The 26,717-nt window shown below is 44.1% G+C and overlaps 1 protein-coding gene across 2 annotated transcripts in view; it reads right to left on the bottom strand.

Annotated features, from left to right (window-relative positions):
* Positions 1 to 26,717, bottom strand: part of LOC141129516 (uncharacterized) — a 125,541-nt gene that overhangs the window by 72,695 nt on the left and 26,129 nt on the right. For both annotated transcript variants that reach the window (XM_073617597.1, XM_073617598.1), the window contains exon 2: positions 9,560 to 9,892. In XM_073617597.1, the coding sequence (XP_073473698.1) occupies positions 9,560 to 9,892 (333 nt within the window). The remainder of the gene's footprint in view (positions 1 to 9,559; positions 9,893 to 26,717) is intronic.

The raw sequence follows: 26,717 nt of genomic DNA on the forward strand, positions 1-26,717 counted from the left end.
TGATACAGTCGCTGACAGTCAGGAGCTTTTTTGCCTGTGAGTCTCACTAGTGTACCAGTAAATTTAGAGCCCAAAATGGCAAATCGAAGGTACAGTAGTGAAGAGGCCTACACGTTTCTGAGCATGACAGATAGTGAAGAGGAAGTCACTCATCTGTCAGATTCAGGCACAGAATACGATCCTGTAGAGGACAGCGGCTCCATGACAGATAGCTCTGACGACGGAGTTGTGGTCCCTGCCAAGGTCAGGCGTACCAGACCCCGAACTTCTTCTTCTGTCCTTGAAGTGCAAGAACCGCAGGGCTCTCATATGGAGCAGAGAAGTACTAGTGCCGCTATTCCTTCTGGTGAACTGGCAAGCACCAGCAGCCTAGTACACCCTGGTCGTACATCCAGCACTGCAGTATCACGTGGTGACGTGGCGAGTCCCATAAGTGCAGTTAAAGCTGGTGAGGTGGCAAGCACAAGTAGTGTCCCGCTGCCACCAAGAAGACAAAGACAGGCCCGTCGTGCCCATAGTGCCCTTCCTGCTGCATTCGCCAATCCGAATTGGGAGCCCACCACTTCTGCAGCACCCGTACTTCCCCCATTCACTGGCCAACCCGGAATTCAGGTGGAAACAGTTGATTTTACGCCACTGGATTTTTATTCGCTGTTTTTCACCGAAGATCTCTATAGATCTATTGTGGACCAAAGCAATTTATACGCTGGTCAACACATCGCCGCTAATCCCCAGTCCTCCCTTGCCAGAGATTGGAGACCAATTACGGTCTCCAAATTTAAGACCTTTCTGGGCCTTTCCCTCAACATGGGCTTGAATAAAAAGAGTAAGTTGCGGTCATATTGGTCCACTGACCCAATTTACCATATGCCCGTGTTCTCGATACGAGCAGATTTTGCGGTTCATGCACTTCAATGACAATGAACTCTGTCGTCCTCGTGGAGACCCTGAATATGATCAGCTCTACAAAATTCGGCCCCTCGTAAACCACTTCAACCAACATTTTGCAGGCTTGTTTACTCCCCATCAAGTTGTCTGCGTTGTCTGCGTTGATGAGTCCCTGATTAAGTTTTTCTGGCCACTTGTCATTCAAACAGTACCTTCCCAGCAAGCGTGCCAGATACGGGGTCAAGATGTATAAGCTCTGTGACAGGGCCACAGGCTATACATGTAGTTTTATGGTTTACGAGGGTAAAGATAGTCACGTAGAGCCAACAAACTGCCCTGACTACATGGGAAGCGCTGGCAAGATAGTGTGGGACTTGGTGGCAGCCTTATTTGGAAAGGGGTACCACTTGTACGTGGACAATTATTACACGAGCATGCCACTTTTTAGTCACCTTTTTGATCAACAGATTGGAGCATGTGGCACCGTGCGACCTAATCGCCGGGGCTTTCCCCAGCGGCTTGTAGATTAGGCTGGGGGAGAGAGCCTGCTTGCAGTGTAATAATTTGCTCGCTATGAAGTGGAGGGACAATAAGAAGGTTTTCGTTCTTACCTCCCTTCATGCAAACACAATGACCCAAATTACTACGGCGACTGGTGTTGTGGAGAAACCCCTCTGTGTCCACGAATATAACCAAAATATGGGAGGGGTGGACCTCAACGACCAGTTGTTGGCGCCATACCTAGTTGCCCGTAAGGCCAGACGCTGGTACAAAAAAGTGTCTGTTTTTTTTATTTCAATTGGCTTTGCTGAATGCTCATGTGCTATACAGAGCTTGAGGACGGACTGGATCCTTCCTTAAATTCCAGGAAGAGATTGTCAGAGCCCTTCTGTATCCAGATGGTGCTCCACCTCACCTTCCCCAACCAAATGCAGTAAGCTGGCTGCATGAGAGGCATTTTCAATATGTCCTCCCGAGTACCCCTACCAAACGAGCCCCCCAAAAAAGATGTCGTGTCTGCAGCAAGCGCAGATATAGGCGTGACACCCGCTATTATTGTCCTGACAATCCTGGTCTTTGCATTGGTGAATGTTTTGAACGCTACCATTCACTAGTTGAGTATTAGCGTAGGGTACAGCACTGCACAGACTAGGACACACTTTCACAGGGTCTCCCAAGATGCCATCGCATTTTGAGAGACCCAAACCTGGTACCAGTTAAAAAAGTTAAAGTTACAAAAAAAAGTGTAAAAAAAAAAATATAAAATAAAAAAACCAAAAATAGTTGTCGTTTTATTGTTCTCTCTCTATTGTTCTGCTCTTTTTTATTGTATTCTATACTGCAATGTTTTATTGTTATGTTTTTATCATGTTTGCTTTATAGGTATGCAATTTTTTTATACTTTGTTTTTTTATTGTTAACCACTTTTTTGTTTTCAGGTACGCCATTCAGCTGCAGAGCGGATTTATTTATCTTGACAGCAACAGCGTTTGCTCCCACTATACATAAAGCCATGACTCCAGCGCTGTCGGAGGTGATTTCACCACCACAGTTACATACTTCAGCATATATGCCAAAGTATGGGGGCAGCAGTGGGTGGAGGAGGGATTTGCTCCTGCCTTTTGCGGGAGGATGCCCCCATGCTTCGGCATATATATATATATTTTAGGTAGGCACAGGTTGCGTTAAATGTTTTATTTTTTACTATTTTTTTTGTATTTGCTTTGCAGGTATGGTAAGTATTACTGTTATACTGTAATGTTACTTTGTTTTTTTGTTAACCATCATTTGCTTAGCAGGTACGCCATTCAGTTGCAGCATGGATTTATTTATCTTGACAGCAACAGCGTTTGCTCCCACGATACATAAAGCCGTGACTCCAGCGCTGTCGGAGGTGATTTCACCACCACAGTTACATACTTCAGCATATATGCCAAAGCATGGGGGCAGCAGTAGGTGGAGGAGCGATTTGCTTCTGCCTTTTGCGGGAGGATGCCCCCATGCTTCGGCATTAGGGATGAGCTTCGAGTTCGAGTCAAACTCATGTTCGACTCGAACATTGGCTGTTCGCAAGTTCGCAGAACAACGAACAATTTGGGGTGTTCGTGGCAAATTCGAATGCCGCGGAACACCCTTTAACAGTCTATGGGAGAAATCAAAAGTGCTAATTTTAAAGGCTTATATGCAAGTTATTGTCATAAAAAGTGTTTGGGGACCCGGGTCCTGCCCCAGGGGACATGGATCAATGCAAGAAAAAAAGTTTTAAAAACGGCCGTTTTTTCAGGAGCAGTGATTTTAATAATGCTTAAAGTCAAACAATAAAAGTGTAATATCCCTTTAAAGTTCGTAGCTGGGGGGGTGTCTATAGTATGCCTGTAAAGGGGCGCATGTTTCCCGTGTTTAGAACAGTCTGACAGCAAAATGACATTTCGAAGGTAAAAAACGATTTAAAACTACTCGCGGCTATTGCATTGCCGACAATACACATAGAAGTTCATTGATAAAAACGGCATGGGAATTCCCCACAGGGGAACCCGAACCAAAATGAAAAAAAAAAAAAATGACGTGGGAGTCCCCCTAAATTCCATACCAGGCCCTTCAGGTCTGGTATGGATATTAAGGGGAACCCCGGCCAAAATTTAAAAAAAAATGACGTGGGGTTCCCCCTAAATTCCATACCAGACCCTTAAGGTCTGGTATGGATTTTAAGGGGAACCCCGCACCAAAAAAAAAAAAAAAACGGCGTGGGGTCCCCCAATAATCCATACCAGACCCTTATCTGAGCACGCAACCTGGCAGGCCGCAGGAAAAGAGGGGGGACGAGAGTGCGACCCCCCCCTCCTGAACCATACCAGGCCACATGCCAAACACCTTGTCCTCATGTTGATGAGGACAAGGGTCTTGTCCCCACAACCCTGGCCGGTGGTTGTGGGGGTCTGCGGGCGGGGGGCTTATCGGAATCTGGAAGCCCCCTTTAACAAGGGGACCCCCAGATCCCGCCCCCCCCTGTGTGAAATGGTAAGGGGGTACTTACCCCTACCATTTCACTAAAAAACTGTCAAAAATGTTAAAAATGACAAGAGACAGTTTTTGACAATTCCTTTATTTAAATGCTTCTTCTCTCTTCTATCTTCCTTCATCTTCTTCTTTTTCTGGTTCTTCCTCTGGCATTCTCATCCAGCATCTCGTCCGCGGCATCTTCTATCTTCTTCTCCTCGGGCCGCTCCGCACCCATGGCATGGGGGGAGGCTCCCGCTCTTCTCTTCATCTTCTTCATCATCTTCTTCTCTTCTTCCTTCTTCTCTTCTTCATTTTCTTCTTTGGGCCGCTCCGCATCCATGCTGACATGGAGGGAGGCTCCCGCTGTGTGTCGGCATCTCCTCGTCTGACGGTTCTTAAATAACGGGGGCGGGGACACCTGGTGACCCCGCCCCCCTTTGATGCACGGGACATGATGGGACTTCCCTGTGGCATTCCCCATGATGTCACAGGGAAGTCCAGTCAAGTCACCGTGCGTCAAAGGGGGGCGGGGTCATCGGGTGGCCCCACCCCTGTTATTTAAGAACCGTCAGACAAGGAGGCGCCGTCACACAGCGGGAGCCTCCTTCCATGCCAGCATGGGTGCGGAGCGGCCCGGAGAAGAAGAGAAGAAGAGAAGAAGAGAAGAAGAGAAGAAGAGAAGAAAAGAAGAAAAGAAGAGAAGAAGATGAAGAAAAGAGCGGGAGCCTCCCCCCATGCCATGGGTGCGGAGCGGCCTGAGGAGAAGAAGATAGAAGACGCCGCAGAGGAGATGCTGGACGAGAACGCCGGATGAAGAACCAGAAGAGCCAGAAGAACCAGAAGAAGAAGATGAAGGAAGATAGAAGAAAGAAGAAGCATTTAAATAAAGGAATTGTCAAAAACTGTCTCTTGTCATTTTTAACATTTTTGACAGTTTTTAGTGAAATGGTAGGTGGCAAGTACCCCCTTACCATTTATCACAGGGGCGGGGCCGGGATCTGGGGGTCCCCTTGTTAAAGGGGGCTTCCAGATTCCGATAAGCCCCCTGCTCGCAGACCCCCACAACCACCGGCCAGGGTTGTGGGGATGAGGCCCTTGTCCACATCAACATTGGGACAAGGTGTTTTGGGGGGCTACCCCAAAGCACCCTCCCAATGTTGAGGGCATGTGGCTTGGTACGGTTCAGGAGGGGGGGCGCACTCTCGTCCCCCCCTCTTTTCCTGTGGCCTGCCAGGTTGCATGCTCGGATAAGGGTCTGGTATGGATTTTTGGGGGGATCCCACGCTGTTTTTTTTTTGTTTTTTTTGGCCGGGGTTCCCCTTAATATCCATACCAGACCTGAAGGGCCTGGTATGGAATTTAGGAGGACTCCCACGTCATTTTTTTTTTCAATTTTGGTTCGGGGTTCCCCTGTGGGGAATTCCCATGCCGTTTTTATCAATGAACTTCTATGTGTATTGTCGGCAATGCAATAGCCGCGGGTAGTTTTAAATGGGTTTTTTCCTTCGAAATGTCATTTTGCTGTCAGACTGTTCTAAACACAGGAAACATGCGCCCCTTTACAGGCATACTATAGACACCCCCCAGCTACGAAATTTAAAGGGATATTACACTTTTATTGTTTGACTTTAAGCATTATTAAAATCACTGCTCCTGAAAAAACTGCCATTTTTAAAACTTTTTTCTGCATTGATCCATGTGCCCTGGGGCAGGACCCAGGTCCCCAAACACTTTTTATGACAATAACTTGCATATAAGCCTTTAAAATTAGCACTTTTGATTATTCATGTTCGTGTCCCATAGACTTTAACGGTGTTTGCGTGTTCGAACAAACTTTTTTCCTGTTCGCATGTTCTGGTGCGAACCGAACAGGGGGGTGTTCGGCTCATCCCTATTCGGCATATATAAATTAGAAGTGGGTGGATGAAGGGAGGTATTCTAATGGTGGGCATACCCACCGATCAATGTCTTTTTTTCGTTCAGCCCACAGGCTGCATGAAAAAAAAAGTTTACAATATATGCCCAACAAGGACCAGCAACGTACTGGTATGTTGCTGGAATTTGAGTGGTTATACCAGAATGATGCCTGCAGGTTTAGGTATCATCTTGGTATCATTCTTTTCAGCCAGCGGTCGGCTTTCATGTAAAAGCAATCCTAGCAGCTAATTAGCCTCTGGACTGCTTTTACAAGCAGTGGGAGGGAATGCCCCCCCCCCCACCGTCTTCTATGTTTTTCTCTGGCGCTCCTGTCCCAACAGGGAACCTGAGAATGCAGCCGGTGATTCAGCCAGCTGACCATAGAGCTGATCAGAGACCAGAATGGCTCCAAACATCTCTATGGCCTAAGAAACCAGAAGCTACGAGCATTTCATGACTTAGATTTCGCCGGATGTAAACAGCGCCATTGGGAAATAGGGAAAGCATTTTATCACACTGATCTTGGTGTGGTCAGATGCTTTGAGGGCAGAGGAGAGATCTAGGGTCTAATAGACCCCAATTTTTTCAAAAAAGAGTACCTGTCACTACCTATTGCTATCATAGGGGATATTTACATTCCCTGAGATAACAATAAAAATGATTTTAAAAAAATAAAAATGAAAGGAACAGTTTCAAAATAAGATAAAAAAGCAAAAAAATAATAATAATAATAAAAAAAAAGCACCCCTGTCCCCCCCCCTGCTCTCACGCAAAGGCGAACGCAAGCGTCGGTCTAGCGTCAAATGTAAACAGCAATTGCACCATGCATGTGAGGTATCACCGCGAAGGTCAGATCGAGGGCAGTAAATTTAGCAGTAGACCTCCTCTGTAAATCTAAAGTGGTAACCTGTAAAGGCTTTTAAAGGCTTTTAAAAATGTATTTAGTTTGTCGCCACTGCACGTTTGTGCGCAATTTTAAAGCATGTCATGTTTGGTATCCATGTACTCGGCCTAAGATCATCTTTTTTATTTCATCAAACATTTGGATTTTGCATTAAAATTTCAAAAAGTGTGTTTTTTCCCCAAAAAATGCGTTTGAAAAATCGCTGCGCAAATACTATGTGAAAAAAAAGAAACACCCGCCATTTTAATCTGTAGGGCATTTGCTTTAAAAAAATATATAATGTTCGGGAGTTCAAAGTAATTTTCTTGCAAAAAAAAAAATTTTTTCATGTAAACAAAAAGTGTCAGAAAGGGCTTTGTCTTCAAGTGGTTAGAAGAGTGGGTGATGTGTGACATAAGCTTCTAAATGTCGTGCATAAAATGCCAGGACAGTTCAAAACCCCCCCAAATGACCTTATTTTGGAAAGTAGACACCCCAAGCTATTTGCTGAGAGGCATGTCGAGACCATGGAATATTTTATATTGTGACACAAGTTGCAGGAAAAAGACAATTTTTTTTTTTTTTTTGCACAAAGTTGTCACTAAATGATATATTGCTCAAACATGCCATGGGAATATGTGAAATTACACCCCAAAATAAATTCTGTTGCTTCTCCTGAGTACGGGGATACCACATGCGTGAGACTTTTTGGGAGCCTAGCCACGTACGGGACCCGGAAACCAAGCACTGCCTTCAGGCTTTCTAAGGGCGTAAATTTTTTATTTCACTCTTCACTGCCTATCACAGTTTTGGAGGCCATGGAATGCCCAGATGGCACAAACCCCCCCAAATGACCCCATTTTGGAAAATAGACACCCAAAGCTATTTGCTGAGAGGTATAGTGAGTATTTTGAAGACCTCACTTTTTGTCACTAACTTTTGAAAATTGAAAAAAGAAAAAAAAAAAAAATTTTTCTTGCCTTTCTTCATTTTCAAAAACAAATGAGAGCTGCAAAATACTCACCATGCCTCTCAGCAAATAGCTTGGGGTGTCTACTTTCCAAAATGGGGTCATTTTGGTGGTATTTGTGCTATCTTGGCATTTTATGGCCTTCGAAACTGTGAGTGAGTGAGGAGTGAAATCAAAAATTTACGCCCTTAGAAATCCTGAAGGCAGTGATTGGATTTCGGGGCCCCGTATGAAGCTAGGCTCCCAAAAAGTGCCACACATGTGGTATCCCCGTACTCAGGAGAAGCAGCAGAATGTATTTTGGGGTGTAATTCCACATATGCCAATGGCATGTTTGAGCAATATATCATTTAGTGACAAGTTTGTGCAAAAAAAAAAAAAAATTGTCACTTTCCCGCAACTTGTGTCAAAATATAAAATATTCCATGGACTCAACATGCCTCTCAGAAAATAGCTTGGGGTGTCTACTTTCCAAAATGGGGTCATTTGGGGTGGTTTTGTGCCATCTGAGCATTTTATGGCCTTCAAAACTGTGATAGGTAGTGAGTAGTGAAATCAAAAATGTATGCCCTTAGAAATCCTGAAGGCAGTGATTGGTTTTCAGGGCCCCGTACGCAGCTAGGCTCCCAAAAAGTCCCACACATGTGGTATCCCCGTACTCAGGAGAAGCGGCTAAATGTATTTTGGGGTGCAATTCCACATAGGCCCATGGCCTGTGTGAGCAATATATCATTTAGTAACAACTTTGTGCAAAAAAAAAAAATTGTCACTTTCCCGCAACTTGTATCAAAAAATAAAATATTCCATAGATTCAACATGCCTCTCAGCAAATAGTTTGGGGTGTCTACTTTCCAAAATGGGGTCATTTGGGGTGGTTTTGTGCCATCTGGGCATTTTATGGCCTTCAAAACTGTGATAGGTAGTGAGTAGTGAAATCAAAAATGTATGCCCTTAGAAATCCTGAAGGCAGTGATTGGTTTTCGGGGCCCCGTACGCAGCTAGGCTCCCAAAAAGTCCCACACAGTGGTATCCCCGTACTCAGGAGAAGCAGCTTCATGTATTTTGGGGTGCAATTCCACATAGGCCCATGGCCTGTGTGAGCAATATATCATTTAGTGACAACTTTTTGTAAATATATATATATTTTTTTGTCATTATTCAATCACTTGGGACAAAAAAAAAAAATATTCAATGGGTTCAACATGCCTCTCAGCAATTTCCTTGGGGTGTCTACTTTTCAAAATGGGGTCATTTGGGGGGGGGGGGGGGGTTGTACTGCCCTGCCATTTTAGCACCTCAAGAAACGACATAGGCAGTCATAAACTACAAGCTGTGTAAATTCCAGAAAATGTACCCTAGTTTGTAGACGCTATAACTTTTGCGCAAACCAATAAATATACGCTTATTGACATTTTTTTTACCAAAGACATGTGGCCGAATACATTTTGGCCTAAATGTATGACTAAAATTGAGTTTATTGGATTTTTTTTATAACAAAAAGTAGAAAATATCATTTTTTTTCAAAATTTTCGGTCTTTTTCCTTTTATAGCGCAAAAAATAAAAACGGCAGAGGTGATCAAATACCATCAAAAGAAAGCTCTATTTGTGGGAAGAAAAGGACGCAAATTTTGTTTGGGTACAGCATTGCATGACTGCGCAATTAGCAGTTAAAGCGATGCAGTGCCAAATTGGAAAAAGTCCTCTGGTCCTTAAGCAGCATAATGCTCCGGTCCTTAAGTGGATAATGAATGTAAATATCCCATGTGACAGTAATAGGGAGTGACAGGTCCTCTTTATGGAGAGATCTGGGGTCTATAATAAATGTAAACATCCCAGGTGACAGTAATAAATAGATATAAGGACACGGGGAGGACTGGGGGTGGGGGTTGGATGGACTTACCTTCTACATGGACGGTGTAATCATCTGTCTGTATATGGTGTCCTGTAGAGTTGTATATAATCACACTGTATCTCCCATCATTCTCCGGAGTCACATTGGATATGATCAGACTTCCATTCTCTGATATTCTTGTATTGGGGAGATCTCTGAGATAAGACAGATGACAATTTCTGTGTTCAGCTATTTTAATCCAGAGTCCAGAAGATTTCTTATAGAGCCAGGTAATCCAGTCACATCTCTCTGTATCTGTATGGTTGAGGGTGAGATGACGTCTGATGGGGATGAGAAAGTCAGATCCCGGCCGGGTGAATATTTTCTCCTCATCACCATTTCCTGTACAGACAGAATACAGATCTCAGTCAGGTCACAGTGTACTCCCCTCCCCCCTCATATAACATATATCCCTCTATAAGGATCCCAGAAATATTCAGATTAGATCTGTCAGAGTCCTCCGGGTCTTCCTGGGATTCCTCTGTTTTCTTACATCTCAGATCATTGAGGAATCTCCTCCGACACCCCAATACTCTCTGTTCCCATACCAAAGCCTTGTTTGGATGGTAAAGTAAGGGCTCAGTTTAGAGCAAGGACGGAGGTATCCTGTATCACTACACAGTGGCATATACTGTGGATGTGTGAGACCCCAATGGGGGGTGAAGGATCTGGTGAGTGCAGACACTTTAGGAGAACAGATAAGGCACACACTCAATGTTTATTCATTGAAAAGCCCACCAGAAGAGATCCCTTCACTGGAACTACATTGTTATTACAGTCATATATTAACCTGTTTATTCACACTAGCACTTTATATTTGTATATTGATTAAACTTTGTATATATGGGATTGCATATGCTTATTAATTAGTAGACATATTGCACTTTATTCACAGATTTATTATAATACAAGTGGTATTGAGTCAGGTATATTGCCGGACACTCATCCACACACAGTTGTATCTGACTAGAAAACACCCATTGACTATATATTATTGTTTGTTTAAGTCAGGGAACAGCACACACCTGAACTCAATCAGGTCTGCAACGGCGCCAAACCAATCTTCTACAAATACCAAATAGCAGAAAGACTCAAATCTGTTTACTGCAGCAGATCAGCAGCAATTGGTTGTCAGAGGATCCATCATATTATTACCGATCACTGATTGGTTGTTAGAGGTTACAACACATCATTACTGCTCACTGAGAGACGTAATACAGGAGATGACCAGAGACTGCAAATCTAATACAGGAGATGACCAGAGACTGCAAATCTAATAGAGGAGATGACCAGAGACTGCAGATCTAATACAGGAGATGATCAGAGACTGCAGATCTAATACAGGAGATGACCAGAGACTGCAGATCTAATACAGGAGATGACCAGAGACTGCAAATCAAATAGAGGAGATGACCAGAGACTGCAAATCTAATACAGGAGATGACCAGAGACTGCAAATCTAATACAGGAGATGATCAGAGATTGCAAATCTAATACAGGAGATGACCAGAGACTGCAGATCTAATACAGGAGATGACCAGAGACTGCAGATCTAATACAGGAGATGACCAGAGACTGCGGATCTAATACAGGAGATGACCAGAGACTGCAAATCTAATACAGGAGATGACCAGAGACTGCAAATCTAATACAGGAGATGATCAGAGATTGCAAATCTAATACAGGAGATGACCAGAGACTGCAGATCTAATACAGGAGATGACCAGAGACTACGGATCTAATACAGGAGATGACCAGAGACTGCGGATCTAATACAGGAGATGACCAGAGACTGCAAATCTAATACAGGAGATGACCAGAGACTGCAAATCTAATACACGAGATGACCAGAGACTGCGGATCTAATACAGGAGATGACCAGAGACTGCAAATCTAATACAGGAGATGATCAGAGACTGCAAATCTAATACAGGAGATGATCAGAGACTGCAAATCTAATACACGAGATGACCAGAGACTGCAAATCTAATACAGGAGATGACCAGAGACTGCAAATCTAATACAGGAGATGACCAGAGACTGCAAATCTAATACAGGAGATGATCAGAGACTGCAAATCTAATACAGGAGATGACCAGAGACTGCGGATCTAATACAGGAGATGATCAGAGACTGTAAATCTGATACAGGAGATGACCAGAGACTGCAAATCTAATACAGGAGATGATCAGAGACTGCAAATCTAATACAGGAGATGACCAGAGACTGCGGATCTAATACAGGAGATGATCAGAGACTGTAAATCTGATACAGGAGATGACCAGAGACTGCAAATCTAATACAGGAGATGACCAGAGACTGCGGATCTAATACAGGAGATGACCAGAAACTGCGGATCTAATACAGGAGATGATCAGAGTACAGGAGGCGATCAACTAAACAGGTCAGTCTTAGGATAACAGTCAACAAGCAGTCTATTGGGAGAAGGACCTACCTAGCCAGCCAGGCGCTCCACCCGCTCTCATTGATTCAGGGATGGTGCTCTCAGGGGTCCAGGTTCGGGGCCCTCAGACATCAATGTGCGGGGCCCTCAGACATCAAGGGGCGGGGCCCTCAGACATCAAGGGGCGGGGCCCTTAGGGGTCCAGGTTCGGGGGCCCAGGGCAGCTGCCCCTTTTGCCCTGCATTAAAGATGGCCCTACATAGCTCCCAACTGTCCCTGATTTTGAGGGACTGTACCTGATTTGGAGCAATGTCCTTCTGTCCCTCTTTCCTCCTCATTTGTCCCTCATTTTGGTCTGTTCTATATAATTGTATATAAAATGTACTATTTATCTTTCAAAAAGTGTTTCTCAGGGCTAAACCTTTCATCCAAATCCTAAATTGCTGCATTTGTAAATTTGAATCGCCCATATAAAAGAATAGTAGTGGTAAAAGAAGCCCTTGTGGGTTTAACTAATCTATTTTTGGGGGTCAATTCTTCTTTAACCATTTCAGCCCCGGAAGGATTTGCCCCCTTAGAGACCAGAGCATTTGTTGTGATTAAGCACTGCGTCGCTTTAACTGAAAATTGCACGGTCGTGTGACGTTGTACCCAAACAAATTGACGTCCTTTTTTCCCCCACAATTAGAGCTTTCTTTTCATGGTATTTGATAGTGTCTGTGGTTTTTATTTTTTGAGCTATAAACAAAAAAGGACCGACAATTTAAAAAAAATATGTATACATTTTACTTTTTGCTATAATAAATATCCAATAAAATGTATTAAAAAAACAAATTTCTTCCAGTTTAGTAGAAAAACAAACCCCAGTGTCTCTACTGGGATCAAAAAAGTGGCTACTTTGGCAACAAATAGTCAACACCTGGGTATGTATCTAAAAATGACAAAATGTATTATTTAATCTAAGAACGTGCTATAACAATCATAAAATGCACCTATAAAAAATGAAAGCAGCTGCACACTGTATGCTTCGCCGGGTGCTCCCGTGGGAGGTCACCAAAGCAAGCAAAATTAAGGTGAACACTAACAGGAAAAAAGAGAAAAAACATGCACATAGAAATACAAAATCATAAAGACATAAAGACAACCACAACACAGACGGTCCGGACACCAGTCTGCCATTCACAGTGGAATTGAAGTGCGATAAATTCGCATTGATGCACACAACATATGTTGTTTCTTTTGATTCTTAGATTGAATAATACATTTTGTCATTTTTAGATACATACCCAGGTGTTGACTATTTGCTGCCGAAGTAGCCACTTTTTTGATCCCAGTAGAGACACTGGGGTTTGTTTTTCTGTTATATGCCTTGCTCTCTGGCTATAGCAACATTGCCACACTTTGGTAAGCCTCATTAGGGTATATATTGATTACCCTTCACCAGGGTTATGTATTCAGTAGGACCAGGTTTTTCTTTTTTCTCCCCTTGGTTGCATGTTCTTCCAGTTTAGGCCGATATATATTCTTCTACATATTTTTGGTAAAGAAATTGCAATAAGTGTATATTGATTGGTTTGCGCAAAAGTTATTGCGTCTACAAAATAGGTAATAGATTTATGGCATTTTTATTACTATTTTTTTTTTACTAGTAACGGTGGTGATCAGTGATTTTTAGTGGGACTGCAACTTTGCGGCAGACAGATTGGACACTTTTGACACATTTTTGGGACCATTGTCATTTATAGCTATAGATAGCCACTGATTACTGTGTAAATGTCACTGTCAGGGAAGAGGTTAACACTAGGGGGCGATCAAGGGGTTAAATGTGTTCCCTAGTGTGTGTTTCTAACTGTCTCTCCTCTCCTGACAGAAGGGAGATCTGTCTGTTTACATTGACAGACCTCCGTTCAGTCTCTCTCAGGAGTGATTGCGGCCGCCAGCCACATGCATCGGCTCTGTCATTGCGCCGCGCGCCCCCTAGAGCTCTTAAAGCGGCCAACGTACCATGATGGTGATTCACACTGGGGAGCCAACCTGCCGCCGTATAACTGTGACGGCTGGTCCTTAAGCGGTATGGGGGCTTAGCAGGGGGCGTGTCCTATGTCTTCATACTTCTGCTAGTAGGTGTCTCTCATTCCCATCTCAAAAAGTTGGGAGATATGTTTTATTGGTTGAATCCCTCTTGTGTAGCCATTGTGTTCTGACAGTGGAAGAGTTCCCCGCCATCAGAATACAATGATGACTGCTGGAGGCTATAGTCACTGGCAGTGATTGTACAAAAAAACCCCACAACAAGCTGGTTGTTCTGAAGTCAATCGATAGATCAAGTTCAGTACAATCAGCCTGTCCTTGGATGGCTTGAAATTGGCTGAACTGGCTGAATTTTGATCTGGCATGCAGACAATCCTGTATCCTGTGTGTGGAGTTCTGAACTCTCGGTGAGGGGAGCAGGGGCGGACTGATAACTCATGGGGCCCCCAGGCAATAGGAGATTATGGGGCCCCCAGACAATCAGATTATGGGGCCACACAGTATACACACACACAGTATACAATCACACAGTATACACAGACAGATGTAAAAAAAACCCCACAGATTTATACATACTTTCCCTGGTTTTACCGAGGCTGGCAACCATGATGGGGCCCCCTAGTGGCCCAGGGTCCTCAGGCAGTGCCCGAGTGGCTCAATGGTCAGTCCGCCCCTGGACGGGAGTCACTTTGGGCCGGGGGCTTGTGGAACCCAGCCTACCTTAGAAATCTCTGGAGAGGGGGGCGTGATGACGTAACGTACGTCACGGAGGGAGGGAGGAGAGCGTGTCACCTAGAGGAGGAAGCGGGCTCTCCCAGGATCTCCGCCGTAAGCGATCCCTCCCCAAATGGATGAGCAGCGCCGAGAGGGCCATGTAAGGTTCCAGGAAAGGAACGAAGACCCCTGGAGGTCATGGCAGAGCAGACCCATAAAGAGGAGAGGACGAACGAGTCTCCACACACCTCACGGCGCGGCTGAGCGTTCCCTAGGAGGAAGAAGGGAGGCGGCGGCACTGACAAGCTCAGAAGTGGACGGTGATCGTAAGAGGTTGAGTCGGTCTGTGGTTCCCTCCCCCCCACCCCCTCCCCTGTGCCTCTCTCTAGGCGAGACACCAGATAGAACGGAGAGTATCTAGCAACGAGCATCTGACGCCCAGGACTCTGGTAAAGTACAAGCATTTTTTTCTTCCTTGCCTGCCCAGTCTTGTTGTATATTGACACAGCGAAACGAGGGAATCGGAGGGAGACAGGAGAAGGTAATGAAGTAATAAACTACCTGCCAATTTAAACAAAGGAACCTGTATGTATCTGAAACATTGAAAGATGGGATAAGCTGTATAGTGTCTTATATTGAGGAGAATGTGACAAAAAAGGAGAATAATATAAGAGGCAAGGAGTCTCTGGTATACACCCCATTTAAGAAAAGTTAAAGACACCACTGGCAAATTGTATGGTCTGTTTGTGCGGGAGGATTGCAGTAAAGATACCTATTGAAAGGGGGGGTAAAGAAGGTTTGAAGTGAGAAGAGACGGACTGAAAACACCTTTAAGTGGGGGAACAGGTGAGACTCTTGTGGCTGATAAGAAACTGCACTTCCCAGACCTGTAACGTAGCCTGCTAGGTGAAGATACTGATCTGTACGCACAAGAGACTTCAGGGGAATAAATATATCCCCCCCCCCTCCTTTTCCCTTATCATTTTTATCCTTTCCCTTTTTGTTTTTTTCTCTCCCCCCTGTCCCTCCGGTGGCCTCTCCCATAAGGGGAGATAGTGGGGCAAATTTAAAACTGGGGAGGCAAACAGGTGGGAAAGGAGAGAGGGGAACAATGAGCAAAACAGCAGCTAAGTCGGGAAAAGGGGGAGTACCGAAAACCCCGAAGGACAAAACAGCCGGCAGTACAATAAAACAATATATGTCCCAAGGAGCCAGTCCAAGAGGGGGAGATCTAGAGGCCCAAGGAGGATCAGGGGCAGGGAGTAGAGGGGGAACCCCAAATAAAGTAGAAGATAAAAAGGCGCAATCAAGGGAGAACTCTTTAATAGAAGGTGAGATGGAAATGAGTCGGGGAGCAGACAGAAGATCAAGTACCCAGATGATCTCTAAAGAGGAACTGAGTAACATGCTCCAAAAAATGGAGAATGCAATAAAATTGGAAATCGGCCTGGTGAGAGCAGACCTGGGAAGCCTCCTAGAAAGAGTAGAATTAACCGAGAAAAAAATGGATGAATTAGACCTGGAGTTGAGGAATCTTAAAGAGCAATTAAAGACATCTAGACAAAATCAGAAGATAATTCTATATAAAATAGAGGACCAGGAAAATCGCGATAGGAGACAGAATTTAAGACTCCGCTCTGTTCCGGAAAATAAAGAAGATCTTAGGAAGATTGCCTCTATAATTTTGGGCCCACTCTTTTGGGAGAGGAGGCTGCAGAATTTCCCAAGATAGAAAGGATCCATCGAATTGGAAGATTATATAATCAAGATACCCAGAGACCTAGAGATGTAATAATCAGATTTAGGTTTTTTGAGGATAAAGCCGCAATTCTATCGAAGACGAGATTCAAGCCCCCTCTAAATTTTGAGGGATCTGAAATCCAGGTGTATTCGGATCTTGCACCCGAAACGCTAGCAAGGAGAAGGCTCTTGAAAGCCTTGTTAGACCTGATGAGAGGTCAGAATATAAAATACAGCTGGGGGTTCCCAGCCTGCTTAATGGGATATAGGGATGGAAGATCAGCAAGGTTAAGGTTCCCTGAAGAATTGAAGGACTTTTGTGATAAATTGGACATACAGGTGCCAAGGTTACCAGGCTGGGAGGAAGAGTAATCTGGACTCGCTTGGGGGGGGGGGGAGTGTGGGTGGGGTGTCTGAGGGATAGGTAGAAGAAAAGGGGGACGCTAGAAAATAATAAGGTGTATTGTTTGGGTGAGGGGTTGAGCGGTGGAGAAAATGGGGGAGGGATCAGCGTTGGTGTTGGTTTACCCCTTCCTGTAAATATCATCATATAGGAAGGGGCGGGTGACACGCTCGAAGTCCCACCTCAAATGGGGGGCCAAAAGGTGGCTGGGGGGAGGGATGGGAGGGGGGGAGGGATGGGAGGGGGGGTGGGAGGGAGAAGGGAAGGGAGTCTGTGCATAGGGGTAAAAAAATCTAAGGTTAACACAGTAAAGCAAGTTCAATCCAAGAAATATGTAATGAGATGAGGAAGCTAAATTTTATGACCTATAATGTTAGAGGCCTTAATACGCCCAGGAAACGACATAAGATTCTGGAGGAATTGGGGAGATATAAAGCGGATGTGGTGTTTCTTCAAGAAACCCATTTGACATATAGCTCTAACATTAAGCTGGGGTCAAAAAATTTTCCAAACTGGTTCTATGGGGATACAGTAATCAAAAGGGCAAGAGGAGTGGCAATAGGATTAGCAAAGGAGGTGAAATTTAAAGAAGAGGGAAGACTAACGGACCCAGGGGGTAGGTTTCTCTTCTTGAAAGGCTCCCTTGAGGGATGGGAATGTACATTGGCCAATGTGTATGCGCCAAATAAGGAGACTAGTGGATTTTTGGTAAACACTTTGGAAAAATTAATGGAATTCAAAAAGGGGGGACTAATCTTGATGGGGGATTTAAACCTCTGTATGAATCCAGAGTTAGATAGTACGTCGTGTGCGCTGGGGAAGATGAACGGGAATCTGAAAAAGCTACAAGGGAAGTTCCATTCCTGTCAGTTGGTGGATCTATGGAGGATTATGAATCCTAATATGAAGGATTTCTCGTTCTACTCCCCAGTGCACGGGACGTACTCAAGGATTGACTACATTTGGATTGAGCATTCACTCCTGGATAGAGCTGTAGAATCTAAGATAGGAGCCATAACATTGTCGGACCACGCTCCAATTAGTATGGAATTGTATGTTTCCAGTACCCAAAGAGTTCCAGTAACTTGGAGATTAAATGAAGAGCTAATACAGGACGAAACAAACCTAAGAATAGTAGAACATGAGTTAAAACAATACTTTCTAATAAATGACACAGGAGAGATCTCTGGGTCCACCCTGTGGGAGGCCCATAAGGCCTATATTAGGGGGATTTTAATAAAACTGGGAGCTAAGAGGAAAAGAGAAACAGGGGAAGAAATTAAAAAATTAACACAAGAAATATATGAATTGGAGAAGGAACACAAGAAAGGGATAGGCCAAGATAAGAGGGTGTATCAAAAATTAATCCTAAAAAGAGAAGAACTAAAAAATCTGATAGATAGAGAAACAAAAAAAGTATTTGATAAAGTGGCAAAAGAAAGATACCAGAGTAGGAATAAGAGCAGCCGTTTGTTAGCTAAAATCCTGCGGAGAAAGAAAGCTAGAAATTATATAGGAAGAATTCAAAATAGCAAAGGAGGTATGGTCTATACAACAAAAGAAATAGGTGAATCCTTTAGGAATTACTATAAGGAGTTATATACAGTAGGGAAAAATAAGACTCAGGACAGATCCCATTAGACCAAGATAAAAGAATTATTGAAAAAAGTAAACCTCCCTAAGATCACGGAGAACTGTAAGGAAAACTTAGAAAGCCCCATAACAATAGAAGAGATTAATATAGCATTGGGGGAGTCAGCTTCAGGGAAAAGTCCGGGTCCTGATGGATTCACATCCCTATATTATAAAAAATTCAAAGACATACTAACCGCTAGACTATGCGAATACATGAATGGGTTGGACAAGGATTTTGCGCTGAGCAGGGAGGCGCTTAAAGCCGAGATTACGGTTATACCAAAAGAAGGGAAAAATGCTACGATCTGCTCTAGCTATAGGCCAATATCATTGATTAATACAGACGTAAAACTATTTGCTAGAATTCTAGCCAATCGGTTGAAAGAAGGGATAAGTGAATGGATACACCCAGACCAAGTGGGGTTTGTCCCAAAAAGAGAAGGGAGGGACAATGGGGTGCGTACTCTTCTCCTTCTGCAGAATATTAAAGATAGGGGGCCCCCAGGTCTACTCTTGTCTATAGACGCAGAAAAAGCGTTTGACAGAGTAGACTGGGGGTTCCTGTTCCAAACCCTTAAACACCTGGGACTGGGTCCGAGGATGATGGGATGGATACGTGCCCTGTATAATCACCCTACGGCCTCGATAAAAATCAATGGGTCCTTATCAGCCACTTTCGAAATGGAAAATGGGACAAGACAGGGGTGCCCCCTGTCTCCCCTGCTCTTTGTGCTCTCTTTGGAGCCGCTGCTCTCGACGATTAGAGAAGACCCGGATATAGGCGGATTTTGGGTTGGAGATGAGGAGCACAAGGTCGCAGCTTTTGCTGATGACGTGCTGCTCTTCATAGCCAACCCGAGAATTACAATGCCAAAGGTGCTGAAAGTACTCGGACAGTATGCGGATGTGTCTAATTTTAAGATAAATTTGGCAAAATCCGAAATACTGAACATTAATATAGGTAAAAAAGAAGAAAGTAAGTTAAAAAAAGAATTCCAATTTATATGAAAAAAAGAAATAAATTATTTGGGTATAAAACTAGCAAACTCATTAGGGAAGATTTATAAATTCAATTTCATTCCCCTACTTAATGAATTAAAAGCGGAAAGTAAAAGGATAATGGGGAAACCACTATCGTGGTTTGGTCGCATTAATGCTATAAAAATTATTCTGTTACCAAAAATCATTTATAAGCTACAGATTCTTCCATTGGCAATACCCCAGTTTTATTTAAAGAAACTTAATTCAACTATAATGAAAATAGTTTGGAAGGGTAGAAGGGCAAGAGTCTCTTTTGAGATTATTAAACAGGAAAAAAAAAAAGGAGGTTTGGCGGTTCCTGACATTCAGGGTTATTACAGGGCAATATTGGTGTCGAGGGCGATCGAGTGGGTCAGGGATAACAAACACAAAAGATGGGTGAATATAGAAAATAAATTAAGTAAGACACAATTAGGACACATAATTTGGAACCCTCCACATTATAGATTTTTAGATAGAGACACACATACACTGACGAAGGTGGTTATTAGAGCGTGGGACACAATATATAAACAAATAAACAAGATATTTAATTCTCCTTTAATTTCACTTAGGGAAAATGATTATTTTGCACCAGGGAAAATAAAAATAGGTGGTAACTGGATTAAAAAGGAAAATGCACAGTTAGGAGACATAATAAAAGAAGGAAAGATTGCTCCTTTTCACGATTTAAAACACAATAGAGAAGCTTGGGTGTTAGATGCATGGAGATACCTCCAGTTAAGCCACTTTGTCGATCGCCTTCTGCAGCCAATAAGGTCTGGGAAGGAGCTCTCGGAGCTGGAGAGGCTATGTTTGGCGAGTAACACTAAAGGTATAATATCCAAAATATACAAAATGGGGCTGAAGGCGGGTGGGTGGAAGGTGCCTCCATACATTATAAAATGGGAAAGGGAACTAGGAACGCAGATAGATAGCAATACTTTAAAGAAAATATTAGAACTGGCCCATCGTTCGTCTATCGACACCAGTGTTGCTGAAATGAATTACAAAATCTTGGCAGATTGGTATGTTACCCCTGACAAGGTATGTAAATACCAAAGTGATAAGACATCGGAGTGTTGGAGGGGATGTAAGGGGGTTGGCAATATGGCCCACATATGGTGGAACTGCCCAGAAATCAAAAGGTATTGGGAAAAAATATTAGTGTTTATCAAGGAAATAACAAAGATAGAAGTAAAAGCAGACCCCTGGACAGTACTACATCACGGTATAGGAGGGGAGGTTAAAAAGTATAAAGAGTCTCTGGTCCCACATTTGCTGAATGCGGCAAAAAAAAACTATACCAAAAAAGTGACAGAAGGTGGAAAGTCCATCAATATGGGACTGGGTTAATGAAGTGGAAGGTATACGCCTGATGGAAGAAGAGAGTTATGGGAGGGATGGCGACATAAAGGAGGAGAACAACAACTGGCAGTGCTGGAAGAAATTTAAAAATCAATGGAGTATAACCGAGGGATTGAAAATTAGCCTTAAGTAATAAGATTAAAATTAACCAAGGATGCACAGACAAGGGGTTGGAGGGGGAGAGTGGGAGGGTGGGTATAGGGGGTAAGGGTGAAGGGGTAGGGTTTTTGGGAGTATATGGGGATGCCGAGGTAAAAGAGATAGGTATAGACCTAGACCTTTAGTAGGAATCTCTTCTCCTTTCTTAATAAGGTTTTATGTTTCCGGTTTTGGATAATAAATGTTTTGTATATTTGCTAATAAAGCTACAATGATGTGAAAAGTTGAAGAGACATGGATGACACTAACAAGGTGGATTAAGTCTCTTATAAGATTCACTTAGATAGCAAAAGAAAAAAAAAAAAAAAAAAGGAAATCTCTGGAGACTCCTTGTCCAGCTCCCCCCACCCAATCCTATATGTAAGTCACCCTGTGTCTATTAGGGGCACAGGATGACCAAGAACCCCAGTCGGGTCTGCACTAACCAGACTCACCTTACAACCACACCGGACCCAGCATTTCCTTTTACCCCTGTTATCCTGGGTCTTATATGTGTGGTTTGTGTTGAAAGAATGAAGGGGCTCTGTCACTTGGGACAGTAACATTTCTGAGCAATATCCCTCAAGAAATATATAAAGATAAATGAATTCCACCTTTCTGACTGCTGGAATATTGTAAGAGCTTAGTCTCATGGATTGTTGTATATTTTTACTAGATCATTTGAGGTGTATCCCATTGTTCTATTGTTTCTGTATGCCTTGGGAGCAAAGTATTATGGGATGTATATGCTTATGTGAATTAGCTGGGAGAGGGGAGGGTGGATTTCTCCAGCAGCTCCTCCTGTCTGTGTGTCTCTTGTTACTGAATGTAGTTTACCCCGCCTTGTGTCATTATTAAAGATGTGGGATTGTCTCCTGAGTAGAGATGAGCCCCCTGTTCGGTTCGCACCAGAACATGCGAACAGGAAAAAAGTTCGCTCGAACACGCGAAGTCTATGGGACACGAACATGAATAATCAAAAGTGCTAATTTTAAAGGCTTATATGCAAGTTATTGTCATAAAAAGTGTTTGGGGACCTGGGTCCTGCCCCAGGGGACATGGATCAATGCAAAAAAAAGTTTTAAAAATGGACGTTTTTTCGGGAGCAGTGATTTTAATAATGCTTTAAGTCAAACAATAAAAGTGTAATATCCCTTTAAATTTCGTAGCTGGGGGGTGTCTATAGTATGCCTGTAAAGGGGCGCATGTTTCCCATGTTTAGAACAGTCTGACAGCAAAATGACATTTTGAAGGAAAAAACTCATTTAAAACTACCCGCGTCTATTGCATTGCCGACAATACACATAGAAGTTCATTGATAAAAACGGCATGGGAATTCCCCACAGGGAAACCCCGAACCAAAATAAAAAAAAATGACGTGGGAGTCCCCCTAAATTCCATACCAGGCCCTTCAGGTCTGGTATGGATATTAAGGGGAACCCCGGCCAAAATTTTTAAAAAAATGACGTGGGGTTCCCCCTAAATTCCATACCAGACCCTTCTATGGGTTTTAAGGGGAACCCCACGCCAAAAAAAACGGCGTGGGGTCCCCCAAAAAACCAATACCAGACCCTTATCCGAGCATGCAACCTGGCAGGCCGCAGAAAAAGAGGGGGGGATGAGAGTGCGCCCCCCCTCCTGAACCGTACCAGGCCACATGCCCTCAACATTGGGAGGGTGCTTTGGGGTAGCCCCCCAAAACACCTTGTCCCCATGTTGATGAGGACAAGGGCCTCATCCCCACAACCCTGGCCGGTGGTTGTGGGGGTCTGCGGGTGGGGGGCTTATCGGAATCTGGAAGCCCCCTTTAACAAGGGGACCCCCAGATCCCGCCCCCCCCGTGTGAAATGGTAAGGGGGTACTTACCCCTACCATTTTACTAAAAAACTGTCAAAAATTTTAAAAATGACAAGAGACAGTTTTTGACAATTCCTTTATTTAAATGCCTCTTCTTTCTTCTATCTTCCTTCATCTTCTTCTGGTTCTTCTGGCTCTTCTGGCTCTTCTGGTTCTTCCTCCGGCGTTCTCGTCCAGCATCTCCTCCGCGGCGTATTCTATCTTCTTCTCCTCGGGCCACTCCGCACCCATTGCATGGGGGGAGGCTCCTGCTCTTCTCTTCATCTTCTTCATCCTCTTCTCTACTTCCTTCTTTTCTTCTTCTCCTCTTCATTTTCTTCTCCGGGCCGCTCCGCACCCATGCTGGCATGGAGGGAGGCTCCCGCTGTGTGACGGCGTCTCCTCGTCTGACAGTTCTTAAATAACGGGGGTGGGGCCACCCGGTGACCCCGCCCCTCTCTGACGCACGGCGATTTGACGGGACTTCCCTGTGACGTCACAGGGAATGCCACAGGGAAGGGGGCTTCCAGATTCCGATAAGCCCCCCGCCTGCAGACCCCCACAACCACCGGCCAGGGTTGGGGGGATGAGGCCCTTGTCCTCATCAACATGCGGACAAGGTGTTTTGGGGGGCTACCCCAAAGCACCCTCCCAATGTAGAGGGCATGTGGCCTGGTACGGTTCAGGAGGGGGGCGCACTCTCGTCCCCCCCTCTTTTCCTGCGGCCTGCCAGGTTGCGTGCTCAGATAAGGGTCTGGTATGGAATTTAGGGGGAACCCCACGTCATTTTTTTTTTTTTTTAATTTTGGCCGGGGTTCCCCTTAATATCCATACCAGACCTGAAGGGCCTGGTATGGAATTTAGGGGGACTCCCACGTCATTTTTTTTTTAATTTTGGTTCGGGGTTCCCTGTGGGGAATTCCCATGCCGTTTTTATCAATGAACTTCTATGTGTATTGTCGGCAATGCAATAGCCGCGGGTAGTTTTAAATGGGTTTTTTCCTTCAAAATGTCATTTTGCTCTCAGACTGTTCTAAACACGGGAAACATGCGCCCCTTTACAGGCATACTATAGACACCCCCCCAGCTACGAAATTTAAAGGGATATTACACTTTTATTGTTTGACTTAAAGCATTATTAAAATCACTGCTCCCGAAAAAACGTCCGTTTTTAAAACTTTTTTTTGCATTGATCCATGTCCCCTGGGACAGAACCCGGGTCCCCAAACACTTTTTATGACAATAACTTGCATATAAGCCTTTAAAATTAGCACTTTCGATTTCTCCCATAGACTTTTAAAGGGTGTTCTGCGGCATTCGAATTTGCAGCGAACACCCCAAATTGTTCGCTGCTCGGCAAACTTGCGAACAGCCAATGTTCGTGTCGAACATGAGTTCGACTCAAACTCGAAGCTCATCCCTACTCCTGAGTGTATATCTCTTTGTACCTGTATTTGAATAAACAGTTTTATGCTTCTCCTCACCCTTCACTGATGCCTCGACAAGTGACTGGGTGGGCTAAGGGACCTTGGATCGTGCTGGTACCAGACAAAGGAAGCTTTTACGGCGGACATACTCTTCTTGAGTACGGGGTCTGTCACATTGGTTGCAGTTAAGGGATTGTGCTTCCTTGCAGTGAACACGTCCAAATCAATACCGGGGCCCAAGGTTCAGATTGCAGGAGAGCCATGGGACTGTTGTACTGGAGGCTGATCACAGACCCTGGCTTTGGGAGTTATCTGGAGTGGCGTATGGAGGAAATCATAAGGTACAGTGACCGAAGCCTGAATGTCTCGGAAGTGCTCTGGGTACAGGAAGATTTGGAGTTTCTGGCCGTTCAGGAATGGGAGCTGGAGATTACCTACAGACGGCTGCTGGACTCTGCTTATCAGCAGGGCGGGGCTCCCTTTGCCTGGGACTACCCAGAAGTACCAGCTGACAGTCCTGAAATCACGGGTGAAGTGTCGACAATTTAGCAGAGTAACAGTGTGCTTTGCTCACCTTCACCTCCAGCTTTGGAAGAGGAGGTCTTCTAGTGGATCCACTAAGTTTTAACTCATCTGGACGAACCTGTTTTCACACAGGACGAGCTTGGAAGGCGAAATATGTTTGTCCAGCAGCCAGATAAGAGTACGGGAGATGGAGCAGCTGGCTCATATTCCCATTTGCAGTTCAAGGGCTCGGGAAAAGAGGAAGCTGTCCTCATTCCCCAGCCACGGATCACAGAAAGTATGGCTTTAATTGACTTTTCATTGACTGATGTAACATTTACTGAAATTAAAACTGAAGTGCTAACAACTAGAGATGGGCCGAACGACCCCCTGTTCAGTTCACACAAGAACTTTCAAACATCGCAAAAGTTCAGAACCGAATAATGAACCCCATAGAAATCTATGGGACCCGAACGTGAAAAATCAAAAGTACCCATTTTGAAGGCTTCTATGCAAGTAATTGGGCATACAATGGTTATGGGGGTCCGGGTCCTGCCCTGTGGGACATGTATTGATAAAAAAAAAGTTTTTACATTTTTTTATTTTTAAATGAGCAGTGATTTATTGATGCTTAAAGTGAAAGCATAAAAATGAAAAATTATTTTCAATATAGTGCCTGGGGGGTCCCCATAGTCTACCTGTAAAGTGTCACATCTGTATAATGTATAGAGCCTGCTGCAAAATAATTGCATTTATAAAGCCTAATAAATGACTAGGGATGAGCTTGATGTTCGGGTCGAACATACGTTCAACTCGAACATCGGGTGTTTGCCCATTCGCGAATAGCTAACATTACAGGGTGTTAGCGGCAAATTTTAGCACTGCGGAGCACCCCATCGATCTCGCAGTGCATTGCTGTATGATGATTGGGCAAAGCATGTACCTGACCTTCGTGCTTTGGCCAATCCCAGCGCCCTCTGCTAAGAGAGCCATAATTGGCCTTTGGCCAATCATGGCTCAGGGGGACCAAGTCCACGTCCTACACTATATAAGGCTGCCTACACGGTGGCCCTGTGTAGTGTTGGTGTGGATGGAGAGATAGCTTGCTTTAGATTAAGCAGGCAGGTTAGTTAGTGGCAGTGTATTTGAGAGTCTCTCTCTCTCTCTCTCTCTCTCTTTCTCTCTCTCTCTCTCTCTCTCTCTCTCTCGAGAGAGAGATATTACAGTCAGTCTAGTGTGTATATATACACATATATACTCTGCATCCAGTGTAGCCTATATCTACAGTGCATTCTATGGTGTACTGTCTCTAATACAGTGTGTACAGTGTCTACTACACTTCTGGTGGTGTACACAGTACACAATACAGTGCATCCCTAGTAGGGATGAGCCAAACACCCCCTGGTTCGATTCGCACCAGAACCTGCAAACAGACCGAAAGTTTGTGCAAACTTTAGGACCCCGTTAAAGTCTGTGGGACTCGAACGTTTGAAATCAAAAGTGCTAATTTTAAAGGCTAATATGCAAGTTATTGTCCTAAAAAGGGTTTGGGGACCCGGGTCCTGCCCCAGGGGACATGGATCAATGCAAAAAAAAGTTTTAAAAACGGCAGTTTTTTCGGGAGCAGTGATTTTGATGATGCTTAAAGTGAAAAAAAAAAAGTGAAATATTCCTTTAAATATCGTACCTGGGGGATGTCTATAGTATGTCTGTAAAGTGGCACGTGTTTCCCGTGTTTAGAACAGTCCCTGCACCAAATGTCATTTTTAAAGGAATAAAAGTCATTTAAAACTGCTTGCGGCTTTAATGTAATGTCGGGTCCTGGCAATATGGATGAAAATCAGTGAAACAGCATGGGTACCCCCCCTCCATTACCAGACCCTTCGGGTCTTGTATGGATATTAAGGGGAACCCCACACTCAAATTAAAAAAAGGAAAGGCATTGGG

The sequence above is a fragment of the Aquarana catesbeiana genome, linkage group LG02 (genome assembly GCF_042186555.1).
Source record: "Aquarana catesbeiana isolate 2022-GZ linkage group LG02, ASM4218655v1, whole genome shotgun sequence".
Classification (NCBI taxonomy): domain Eukaryota; kingdom Metazoa; phylum Chordata; class Amphibia; order Anura; family Ranidae; genus Aquarana; species Aquarana catesbeiana.